The sequence below is a fragment of the Oncorhynchus clarkii genome, chromosome 12, assembly GCF_045791955.1.
Source record: "Oncorhynchus clarkii lewisi isolate Uvic-CL-2024 chromosome 12, UVic_Ocla_1.0, whole genome shotgun sequence".
NCBI lineage: Eukaryota > Metazoa > Chordata > Actinopteri > Salmoniformes > Salmonidae > Oncorhynchus > Oncorhynchus clarkii.
Window position 1 is genome coordinate 33,323,955 of NC_092158.1, and position 13,557 is coordinate 33,337,511.

The following is a 13,557-nucleotide window of genomic DNA, read 5'->3' on the forward strand; positions in this document are numbered from 1 at the left end:
AGGACCTCAGCGTTACTCTGGATCCTGATCTCTCTTTTGACAAACATATCAAGACTGTTTCAAGGACAACTTTTTTCCATCTACGTAACATTGCTAAAATCAGAAAATATCTGTCCAAAAATGATGCAGAAAAATTAATTCATGCTTTTGTTACTTCTAGGTTAGACTACTGCAATGCTCTACTTTCCGGCTACCCGGATAAAGCACTAAATAAACTTCAGTTAGTGCTAAATACGGCTGCTAGAATCCTGACTAGAACCAAAAAAAAATATCATATTACTCCAGTGCTAGCCTGCCTACACTGGCTTCCTGTCAAGGCAAGGGTTGATTTCAAGGTCTTACTGCTAACCTACAAAGCATTACATGGGCTTGCTCCTACCTATCTCTCGGATTTAGTCCTGCCGTACATACCTACACGTACGCTACGGTCACAAGACTCAGGCCTCCTAATTGTCCCTAGAATTTCTAAGCAAACAGCTGGAGGCAGGGCTTTCTCCTATAGAGCTCCATTTTTATGGAACGGTCTGCCTACCCATGTCAGAGACGCAAACTCGGTCTCAACCTTTAAGTCTTTACTGAAGACTCATCTCTTCAGTGGGTCATATGATTGAGTGTAGTCTGGCCCAGGAGTGTGAAGGTGAACGGAAAGGCTCCGGAGCAACGAACCTCCCTTGCTGTCTCTGCCTGGCCGGTTCCCCTCTTTCCAGTGGGATTCTCTGCCTCTAAACCTATTACAGGGGCTGAGTCACTGGCTTACTGGTGCTCTTTCATGCCGTCCCTAGGAGGGGTGCGTCACTTGAGTGGGTTGAGTCACTGATGTGATCTTCCTGTCTGGGTTGGCACCCCAGGGGGGCTGTGGGGGCTGTGCTTTGGCAAAGTGCGTGGGCAAAGTGCGTGGGGTTATATCCTTCCTGTTTGGCCCTGTCCGGGGGTATCATCAGATGGGGGCCACAGTGTCTCCTGACCCCTCCTGTCTCAGCCTCCAATATTTATGCTGTAGTAGTTTATGTGTCGGGGGGGCTAGGGTCAGTTTGTTATATCTGGAGTACTTCTCCTGTCTTATCCGGTGTCCTGTGTGAATTTAAGTATGCTCTCTCTAATTCTCTTTTTCTTTCTCTCTCTCGGAGGACCTGAGCCCTAGGACCATGCCTCAGGACTACCTGGCATGATGACTCCTTGCTGTCCCCAGTCCACCTGGCCGTGCTGCTGCTCCAGTTTCGACTGTTCTGCCTGCGGCTATGGAATCCTAACCTGTTCACCGGACGTGCTACCTGTCCCAGACCTATTATTTGACCATGCTGGTCATTTATGAACATTTGAACATCTTGACCATGTTTTGTTATAATCTCCACCCGGCACAGCCAGAAGAGGACTGGCCACCCCACATAGCCTGGTTCCTCTCTAGGTTTCTTCCTAGGTTTTGGCCTTTCTAGGGAGTTTTTCCTAGCCAACATGCTTCAACACCTGCATTGCTTGCTGATTGGGGTTTTAGGCTGGGTTTCTGTACAGCACTTTGAGATATCAGCTGATGTACAAAGGGCTATATACATACATTTGATTTGATTGAATAAACACACACACACACAAAAGCTTAAACAACACTTGTGAAGATACAACACCTGTCAGGATTACCTGACAACAGCAAGCCAAGGCCCTGAAGTCTTGGCTCGATCTGGGCCATTTTTGTATATTAACTTAAAATGAAATGATTTGCCCTTAAACCAAAAGTGAAAGGCCTCATTTACTGGAGCATCAGCGTCCCCTAACAAACCAAGTCCTTGTGCATTTAACTACACTTTGTAATGGGACTCTGACATTTCTTCCACTTGTGAGAGTAGCCTAATGCAGTGCACAGTAGTGCTGAACATTTAGTCCTAAGTGGGCTCTGGTACTAAGGGCTGAATCGCATCTTTCCATGACTTTTGCGTAAATCCTGCATTGTTGTCAAGTTATGTGCACAGATCTCAAGTTAGGATTCAGGCCTAAAGACATGTTTGTAGTGTGGAGTGACTGGGCTCAGTAGTGTGAAAGGGGTATTAGTGCAGTGGCCGGGAACACTGTGATACAGAGACAGCTGAAAGAGGGTGTACTGTACTGACCTCTGGATATCCAGTCCTCTAAGCAGAGATGAAGGGTAAAATATGTGTCCAACAGTGGAGAGCCATTCTTGTTGACGATGTTGCGGGCTGCGATGCTTCTGAGATGACGTAACCGCCTCTGTTAGGGAGAGAAAGGCAGATGGTGAGATAGTCAGGAAAAAGAGAAAAGAAATAGAAGCAGGAGCAGAGACAGGAGACAGCATTTAGCCAAATGAACTGCCCACAACCTGAGGTAGCCTAAGTCTAAATTACGTACGATGCAGCTTGTACTTCTCTGGGTCAGCTTCAATGCCTTTTACAATTGTATTATCGATTTCAAGAGTTTCATCCCGTTACACAATCCAAATCAATGCAGATTGACTTACAAGACTGTTACCCAATGAGCTAGTCTAATTCACACAGGAGTAAACAATGCAGTCAACCAGAAGTCACAATTTCAGATAGCAAAGTCATTAGGCTCAAGTACATCCTCATGTTAAAAATAAAAACTACCCTTTTAGAATATAGTAGCTCGATTGGAGAGAACTTGGCGTATCTGGTAGGGCCGGGATGATACCAGTATCGCAATATTTTTTTCACGGCAAAAATGAAAAAACGAAGCAGACAAAAACTCTTTGGTCCTTTAAAAACATGCTGAATTTGTAACATATTGTATGCTATAGCTTGAGAAAGAAAACAGTTGACATTAGGGTAGTTTTCCTGAAGAAGTTAAAGCCGCTTCGTGCTTTGTTTCCTTGCCACGACACTAACGAGTATTGCGATACTGTTATCGTCCAGACCCTAGTATCTGGTTAGTCACACGTCATCTATCAACATTTGTCCAAAAAGAATACAATTTGCAGACAAGCGTTTCATTTGAAAGCAGAGTTCATTCATGTGTTGACTTCACTGTGTTTCTCTCACAAAAGCTCTGCATACAGGAGCGCCACAGTTTCATCAACTAAAGTCCAAGCCAGCATGCCAATGACACACAAAAAGCATTTGTACAGTATGTCTCAGAGTAGAAAACCCATGATTCCGCAGCTCTATAAAATGTGTTCCACACCCCTGACAGAACATAACCATGGTTGGACATCAGTCAGAAGCCCACCTTTCAAAAAAAATAGAGAAGTAGCCTAAAATAAAAAGGAACCTGCTTGAAGAGAAAGGATCAGTTACAGCCAACCAAAAAAAAGAGTAGACTAACTGAATAACTGAAGAAGACTTTATTTTACAGAGGACTGCATCTATAAAAAAAATAATGGCTCCAAAGAAAAAGCCTCATAATTGAGGGGGGGGGGGGGGGGGTGTAACTCAAGAGAATGGCAATGGGATATGAGACCCGTGTAACGAGGGGCCATTGAATGAGTTCACCCCTCAGGGGCAGCAGTGTCAGAGCAGCAGTAGGACTATCTATGCCAACGGCAGGCCAAGGCCCTCACCTGATCTACATTCTTCAAACTCCAGCAGCCCACACTGAGCTTCCACCACCACAGGCATTAGGGATAAATCTAAGTCATGGGATTCCCTATAAGAATAAGGTTGCTCGGAAACAAAAACCCAACTTGTTCAGCAACCCCCCATAGAAAAGGTCAGCAGACTTTTCTCCGGTCCAACTCATCCCAAACCATCAGAATTGGGTTGAGGTCAGGTAATTGTAGAGGCCAGGTCATCTGAAGCAGCACACCATCACTCTCCTTCTTGGTCAAATAGCCCTTACACAGCCTGGAGGTGTGTTTTGGGTCATTGGGGGTGGCAGGTAGCCTAGTGGTTAGAGCGTTGGACTAGTAACCGGAACAAGATCAAATCTCCGAGCTGACAAGGTAAAAAAAAATCTGTAGTTCTGCCACTGCCACCTAGAACACACTGTTCCTAGGCCATCATTGAAAATAAGAATTTGTTCGTAACTGACTTGCCTAGTTAAATAAAGGTAAAATAAAATAAAAATGTTAAATTGTCCTGTTAAAAAACAAATTAAAGTCCCACCAGCTCTGTACCAGTACCCCTTGTACCACTGTTATTTTACAGCTGCATTTTAATTATTCATTATTTTTATTTCATTTTGTTACTCATCTATTTTTACTTATCACGCATTGTTGGTTAAGGGCTTGTAAGTAAGCATTTCACTGTAAGGTCTACTGTACACCTGTTGTTTTCGGCGCATGTGACAAATCACATTTTATTTGACTAAGCGCAAACCAGATGGGATGGCATATCGCTGCAGAATGTGGTGGTAGCCATGCTGGTTAAGTGTGCCTTGAATTCTAAATAAATCACAGACAGTGTCACCAGCAAAGCAGCCCCACACCATCACACCTCCTCCTCCATGCTTCACTGTTGGACTCACACATGCGGAGATCATTCGTTCACCTACTCTGCTTTTCACAAGGACGCGGCGGTTGAAACCAAAAATCTCAAATTTGGACTCATCAGACCAAAGGTCTTATTTCCATTGCTCGTGTTTCTTGGCCCAAGCAAGTCTCTTCCTTTTATTGGTGTCCTTTAGTGGTAGTTTTGTTGCAGCAATTCAACCATGAAGGCCTGATTCATGCGGTCTACTCTGAACCGTTGATGTTGAGATGTGTCTGTTACTTGAACTCCGAAGCATTTATTTGGGCTGCAATTTCTGAGGCTGGTAACTCTAATGAACTTATCCTCTGCAGCAGAGGTAACTCAGGGTCTTCCTTTCCTGTGGCGGTCCTCAGGAGAGCCAGTTTCATTACAGTGCTTGATGGTTTTTGCGACTGCACTACAAAGTTCTTGAAATGTTCTGATTTGACTGGCCTTCATGTCTTAAAGTAATGATGGACTGTCGTTTCTCTTTGCTTATTTTAGCTGTTCTTGCCATAATATGGACATGGTCTTTTACCAAATAGGGCTATCTTCTGTATACCACCCCTACCTTGTCACATCACAACTGATTTCTCAAACACATTAAAGAAAGAAATTCCACAAATGAACTTTTAACAAGGCACACCTGTTAATTGAAATGCATTCCAAGTGACTACCTCATGAAGCTGGTTGAGAGAATGCCAAGAGTGTGCAAAGCTGTCATCAAGGCAGCAACTTTGAAGAACCTCAAATATAAAATATATTTTGATTTGTTTAACATTTTTTTGGTTACAATATGATTCCATGTGTTATTTCATAGTTTTGATCTCTTCACTATTATTCTACAATGTAGAACAAATAAAGAAAAACCCTTGAATGAGTATGTGTGTCCAAACTTTTAACTGGTATTGTATATTTTTCTATAAACACAAGCACCACACCCATTACACACTACAACATGCACACACCTGTACATGAACACACAGCAGCCTCCCCTTTCAATACACATACACATATAACGTACATGTAAAATTCAAACATACAGTGGGGCAAAAAAGTATTTAGTCAGCCACCAATTGTGCAAGTTCTCCCACTTAAAAAGATGAAGCCTGTAATTTTCATCATAGGTACACTTCAATGACATACATAATTAGAAAACAAAAATCCAGAAAATCACATTGTAGGATTTTTAATGAATTGATTTGCAAATGATGGTGGAAAATAAGTATTTAAGTATATCAAGCAATATTTCTGGCTCTCACAGACCTGTAAATCCTTCTTTAAGAGGCTCCTCTGTCCTCCACTCGTTACCTGTATTAATGGCACCTGTTTGAACTTGCTATCAGTATAAAAGACACCTGTCCACAACCTCAAACAGTCACACTCCAAACTCCACTATGGCCAAGACCAAAGAGCTGTCAAAGGACACCAGAAACAAAATTGTAGACCTGCACCAGGCTGGGAAGACTGAATCTACAATAGGTAAGCAGCTTGGTTTGAAGAAATCAACTGTGGGAGCAATTATTAGGAAATGGAAGACATACAAGACCACTGATAATCTCCCTCGATCTGGGCCCCTCGATCTGGGGCTGTTTTTCTGCAAAGGGACCAGGACGACTGATCCGTGTAAAGGAAAGAATGAATGGGGCCATGTGTCGTGAGATTTTGAGTGAAAACCTCCTTCCATCAGCAAGGGCATTGAAGATGAAACGTGGCTGGGTCTTTCAGCATGACAATGATCCCAAACACACCGCCCGGGCAACGAAGGAGTGGCTTCGTAAGAAGCGTTTCAAGGTCCTGGACTGGCCTAGCCAGTCTCCAGATCTCAACCCCATAGAAAATCTTTGGAGGGAGTTGAAAGTCTGTGTTGCCCAGCAACAGCCACAAAACATCACTGCTCTAGAGGAGATCTGCATGGAGGAATGGGCCAAAATATCAGCAACAGTGTGTGAAAACCTTGTGAAGACTTACAGAAAACATTTGACCTCTGTTATATACCCTTTGTTGGCAATGACAAAGTATTGAGATAAACTTTTGATATTGACCAAATACTTATTTTCCACCATAATTTGCAAATGAATTCATAAAAAATCCTACAATGTTATTTTCTGGATTTTTTTTCTAATTTTGTCTGTCATAGTTGAAGTGTACCTATGATGAAAATTACAGGCCTCTCATCTTTTTAAGTGGGAGAACTTGCACCATTGGTGGCTGACGGAATACTTTTTTGCCCCACTGTAAAAATATCAGAGTTTTTTTTTTTTACCTGGGTATAATTGCTGCAATTTTTTTTTTTTATAGCTATCAATTGGAAAGCATCATACTCACCATCAATAACGAACTGGAGTTCTGAACTATATAGTTACATTTCTTTAGATTGTGTTGTATGAAATTTAAGCAACAAAAAAAAAGGACATGTTTGATCAAATCTGGAAACTTCACATTGACCAACTTGAGGAATGTGACTTTTCCCAACAGACATAATTCCAGTTTGTTATTGATGGTGAGTATGATGCTTTCCAATTGATAGCTATAAAAAAAATTGCAGCAATTATACCCAGGTAAAAAAAAAAAAAACTCTGATATTTTTCATCAATATTTACATTTCCCAACAGACATCTATCGTGGCGATAGATAGAAATTCCTAAACACAATAATATGATATCACAGACATTATCCCAAAATGGTGTCAGTTTGTCACAGGACCACAGCATATGTAATAGGGTTCCTTTTCTCCAACATTTCTGGGTGCATATAACATGCATTCTGGCAGGAGTGTAGTAAATCCAACTGATTATCTTGAATTGCAATCATTTACATCTAAGGTTGTAGGAGAAATTATGAACATTTTTACATATCTGTGACCAATAGTCTCATACATTTTCTTAGAGATCTGTTTCCCATTTTTCCTTTATAAAAGTTCTGTGCTATTAGGTAGAAATTCAATCAAAGCTAGAAGCTTTAGATTCATCCAGATTCTATTGAAGCGATTGAATAAGATTTCTGAGTTATAAGAATTTAAAGAAATTGGTTTTGGATAACCCACATTTTTCTTGTAATTAATTGAATGACAGTAGAGTGCCATTATAATACATTTGCTAAAAATGAATGATGCCACTTTGGAACCAGGACTTAACAGTGTTGTTATTGTCCAGCTTCATAAGGTAAGTGTAAAACATTCAATTTGACTCTTAAAGGCTTTCCATTCCAAATAAAGTTGGAGAGTAGGTCATTTATTCTTAAAGAAGTTGAATGGAATTGAAAGTGGTAAAACTTTGAAAAAATACATCAGCCATGGTAATATATTCACTTTGATTATGTTGACCCTCCTAACATAGAAATAAGGAAAGTTTTCCATCTCTGAACATCGGATTGAATCTAATCTAGTAAAGGAGAGTAGTTGATCATATAGGCTCCACCAAATTGCATGCTATCAATACAACCAGGTATATCATATGCTTCTTTGTCCTTTTCCACCGAAATCTACTATCCAAGCTTGAAAAGTCATAACCAAAATAATGCTGGCTATTATTCTAATGAGCTTTACCCACAAACAAGACCAAATTTGGTTGGTCCGGACCACATCTGTACCAATCATAGACCAAATCACAGTACAGCAGAGTACAATATAGTAGAGTACAATATAGTAGAGTATAGTTCAGCACAGAACAATAGAGTACATTATACTGTACTGATCTATACTGTGCTGTACTGTCCAAACTTATGAAACAGAAGTCAAATTACTTTTCAACGTCCATGGCTGTCCGGTGTCGGCCTGTGCACATTAGGTGAGAGGGCTGGTTAACATTGATTCCCTAACAAGGCCTACTTTCCGCAGTCACTTATGAATCTTGTGAAACTTTAACAAGCCTGCAATGAGATGAGATTCACAAGCCATATTCTCCTCATATTCTGAGTTAATGAGTCCTTGACACTGGGTGTTTCCCAGCACAGTCAAGTCATTCATAAAGACGGTTTCTTCCCAAAGTAGCATGTTGTTTAAAAATATGATAATAAGCAGGAATTAATGTATATCTCAGCAGCCAGTAAAGGCAACTTCAATAATTCCATATTTGAAAACATGCACCTTAAAGACTATATGCAATTTAGAAATGATTTGCACTGAGTACACACACACACACACACACACACACACACACACACACACACACACACACACACACACACACACACACACACACACACACACACACACACACACACACACACACACACACACACACACACACACACACACACACACGTGTTTGGGGTCACTTAGAAATGATTGATTTTGAAAGAAAAGCCCCGCCATAATAAGGCATTTGATTGGTTTGACGTGTTGCGAGGCATCACTGATTTGCACCGACTTCCAACCCCTCTTTAGCTGATCTCTGCCATTGAACTTCCCCAGGCTTCCAGCAGTGTTTGCGACAAGGCTAGGGCTAACTAAGCTGGCTAGCTAGCATATTCGTCTCTGTTACTTGCAAACTAAATATCTAACATTTGCACATGTATCTAACTAGCTATTATAGACAACGTATAACTGTCTCGCTAACCAAGAGAGCTGTAATAGGCCTGCTGTATTCATCTTGCAGTTTTGACATGTGACACACAGCATTATTACAGCATGAGAGTCAATCATAAAAACATTCCACCGAGCTGAGGGTCCATGTCCTTACCTGCTGAGATGTGAGTTCTACGTGCAAGCCTCGAGAAGATGAGGCTCCAGAGTTGACAGAGGAGGCAGGTACAGGGTGATCCCGACCGGTGATGGAGTTCATTCTCCTAACGGCACCAGAGGCGTTCGTACCAAACAACCCCGGATCATGTAAATCTAGATTCACCTTCTACGCCAGAAATGTATGTATCAGTGCAGTAATCCGCTTAATAAGAAAACAAAGCACTTTTGTAGCCGTCAGTTAGCTAGCTAGCTACGTGACATAAACAAAGTAGGACTTGCTCAGGAAGCTGTCATCCGTCTGTCAAAGAGCACTCTACGCGGGGTCGAGAAAACGCGGATGTTTCCGGTTTTCAACCGAACTTCCGTTGCTACAGAAAAAACTAATATGGGGACTCCGCTCAGGTATCGTCACTAGTTAGCATAAACACAAAGTCATAAACCCCGCCTATTCATACAATATATATATTTTTTTTAAATGTAACCTTTATTTAACTGTGCCAGTCAGTTAAGAACAAATTCTTATTTACAATGACGGCCTACCCCGGCCAAATCCTGACGACGCTGGGCAAATTATGCGCCGCCCTATGGGACTCCCAATCACTGCAGGATTGGTACAGCCTGTGATACAGCCTGGATTCGAAACAGGGACTAGTGACGCCTCTTGCACTGAGATGCAGTGCCTTAGGCTGCTGCACCACTCGGTAGTCCGATTTATCTTCTTACATTTTTATTTTTAACCTAACCACACAGCCTAAACTTAAATCAATACCAAAAACTCACCTTTTGATTTATTGCATTTTTACAATATAGACTATTTGCATCTTTACGGCAAACGCCAGATTTGACCTTTCACAGCAGGTTAAGAGTATTAATGTAGCAGGTTAGGATAATTAGGTTAAAGTTAGGAAAAGGGTTAGGGTTAGCTCAAATTCCCCCAAAATAAAAATGTTACGTTCATTTGACAAAATCTGTATGTATACTCTTAAAATGTGATTTAAAACCGAACCTTAACTCTAACCGTATCCACACTGCTAACCGTGTGCCTAACCTTAAATTAGGACCAAAAGGCTATTTTGTTTTCATAAATTTTTACAACGTGGACAATTTTGACTTTGTGGCTGTGCTATCTTGTGGAAAGAGACTTCCTCTAAATATGAGGAAGTGAATGTTTCTGCATGTATGTATCTATCGCGTGACCTGCTGGTGACAATTCACTCAAGTACAGTAGTGGAGAGTAATTGGTGAGGACTGTTTTTTGTTTGTCCTAAGCATTTGATTGCCTAATTGGCTAATTAATTGAATGGTGATAGAACATTTATTTTATCAACTTTGTCAACTGAAGTTAAGAACACAATCATATTACATGGGTCAAGGCCAAACATATTTACAACAAACTTGTACATATTTCCACATCAATCAAGCCAAATCAAAACATACTTGGCCTATGTGTCCATACATCAAATGTAAACACAACATGTAAAGTGTAGGTCCCATGTTTAATGAGTTGAAATAAAAGATCCCAGAAATGTTCCATATATACAGTGCCTTGCGAAAGTATTCGGCCCCCTTGAACTTTGCGACCTTTTGCCACATTTCAGGCTTCAAACATAAAGATATAAAACTGTATTTTTTTTGTGAAGAATCAACAACAAGTGGGACACAATCATGAAGTGGAACGACATTTATTGGATATTTCAAACTTTTTTAACAAATCAAAAACTGAAAAATTGGGCGTGCAAAATTATTCAGCCCCCTTAAGTTAATACTTTGTAGCACCACCTTTTGCTGCGATTACAGCTGTAAGTCGCTTGGGGTATGTCTCTATCAGTTTTGCACATCGAGAGACTGAAATTTTTTCCCATTCCTCCTTGCAAAACAGCTCGAGCTCAGTGAGGTTGGATGGAGAGCATTTGTGAACAGCAGTTTTCAGTTCTTTCCACAGATTCTCGTTTGGATTCAGGTCTGGACTTTGACTTGGCCATTCTAACACCTGGATATGTTTATTTTTGAACCATTCCATTGTAGATTTTGCTTTATGTTTTGGATCATTGTCTTGTTGGAAGACAAATCTCCGTCCCAGTCTCAGGTCTTTTGCAGACTCCATCAGGTTTTCTTCCAGAATGGTCCTGTATTTGGCTCCATCCATCTTCCCATCAATTTTAACCATCTTCCCTGTCCCTGCTGAAGAAAAGCAGGCCCAAACCATGATGCTGCCACCACCATGTTTGACAGTGGGGATGGTGTGTTCAGGGTGATGAGCTGTGTTGCTTTTACGCCAAACATAACGTTTTGCATTGTTGCCAAAAAGTTCAATTTTGGTTTCATCTGACCAGAGCACCTTCTTCCACATGTTTGGTGTGTCTCCCAGGTGGCTTGTGGCAAACTTTAAATGACACTTTTTATGGATATCTTTAAGAAATGGCTTTCTTCTTGCCACACTTCCATAAAGGCCAGATTTGTGCAATATACGACTGATTGTTGTCCTATGGACAGAGTCTCCCACCTCAGCTGTATATCTCTGCAGTTCATCCAGAGTGATCATGGGCCTCTTGGCTGCATCTCTGATCAGTCTTCTCTTTGTATGAGCTGAAAGTTTAGAGGGACGGCCAGGTTTTGGTATATTCGCAGTGGTCTGATACTCCTTCCATGTCAATATTATCGCTTGCAGTGCTCCTTGGGATGTTTAAAGCTTGGGAAATCTTTTTGTATCCAAATCCGGCTTTAAACTTCTTCACAACAGTATCTCGGACCTGCCTGGTGTGTTCCTTGTTCTTCATGATGCTCTCTGCGCTTTTAACGGACCTCTGAGACTATCACAGTGCAGGTGCATTTATACGGAGACTTGATTACACACAGGTGGATTGTATTTATCATCATTAGTCATTTAGGTCAACATTGGATCATTCAGAGATCCTCACTGAACTTCTGGAGAGAGTTTGCTGCACTGAAAGTAAAGGGGCTGAATAATTTTGCACGCCCAATTTTTCAGTTTTTGATTTGTTAAAAAAGTTTGAAATATCCAATAAATGTCATTCTACTTCATGATTGTGTCCCACTTGTTGTCGATTCTTCACAAAAAATACAGTTGTATATCTTTATGTTTGAAGCCTGAAATGTGGCAAAAGGTCGCAAAGTTCAAGGGGGCCGAATACTTTCGCAAGGCACTGTAGGTCAGAGAGTGCACTAATTTGAATGGGTGTCCACACACTTTTGCGTATATATAGTGTATAAACATGCGTGCAGCACACATAGCCTAGTTTCAGTGGAAAATCATCTGCAGGCAGCAAGAGCATGCAGCTCTCAACTGGTTGTCTCATGGAGCAGCTCACAAAAGAATGGCATCGATAGCTGGTAGGTAGGAAAGATGTTTCAGCTTATATCTGTAGATTTTAAAAAGTAGTCACACTCAAAACCATGAAGAGGAATAACCCAGGGTGGCTGAGATGCAAAAATAATATAATTAATTAAATCCATGCTCAATATAATACAAAAAGTGAATTTGCAAGGTGCTAATAAAAAGAAACAAGACATATGGTATGTTTCGGACTTATGCCTTCATCAGCGCTGTACAAACATATTAAGAACACATACAGTACCAGTCAAAAGTTTGGACACACCTACTCATTCCCAAGTTTTTCTCTACAATGTAGAAATGTAGTAAAGACATCCAAACAATGAAATAACACATATGGAATCATGTAGTAACCAAAAAAGTGTTCAACAAATCAAAATATATTTTAGATTTTAGATTCTTCCAAGTATCCACCCTTTGCCTTGATAACAGCTTTGCACACTCTTGGCATTCTCTCAACCAGCTTCACCTGGAATGCTTTTCCAACAGTTTTGAAGGAGTTCCCACATATGCTGAGCACTTGTTTGCTGCTTTTCCTTCACTCTGCTGTCCAACTCATCCCAAATCATCTCAATAGGGTTGAGGTTGGGTGATTGTGGAGGCCAGGTCATCTGATGCAGCACTCCATCACTCTCCAACACTCTTTTGGTTAATACATGATTCCATATGTGTTATTTAATCGTTTTGATGTCTTCACTATTCTTCTACAATGTAGAAAATAGTAAAAAATAAAGAACAACTCTGGAATGAGTAGGTGTGTCCAAACCTTTGACATGTACTGTGCTTAAAACACCTTCTGTGTGTAACAGGCGCAACCTGTGCAAGCAGATAGTTAATTAGAGACTAGAAAATAGGGAGTCAATGCATATTAACAAGGAATATATAGAAGAGTTTCAAAAATTGACCATCCATATGTCACATAGAATTGGGAATATACAACACTTTGGGGATGGGGAGGGACTCCTAGTGTGAGTAGACAACACTACAAGAAACATACAAGGTCCTCCTCATTAAGCCCTTGGGGGTGTAGAGTTTTTAAGTAGGAGACCATTAACATATCTACCAGTAAATTATAACTAAGGCAACAATGGGTATGCAAAACAGATATTGAA

General features: G+C 40.8%; 1 protein-coding gene across 1 annotated transcript in view; it reads right to left on the reverse strand.

The window, feature by feature from the left end:
• Positions 1-9,396, reverse strand: part of LOC139422004 (UV radiation resistance-associated gene protein-like) — a 151,984-nt gene extending 142,588 nt beyond the window's left edge. Inside the window, exons 1-2 of the mRNA XM_071173146.1 lie at positions 9,092-9,396; positions 2,100-2,217 (exon numbers count right to left, since the gene is read on the reverse strand). Of these exons, the coding sequence (XP_071029247.1) occupies positions 2,100-2,217; positions 9,092-9,193 (220 nt within the window). The 5' untranslated portion in view covers positions 9,194-9,396. The remainder of the gene's footprint in view (positions 1-2,099; positions 2,218-9,091) is intronic.
• Positions 9,397-13,557: the final 4,161 nt, after the last annotated feature.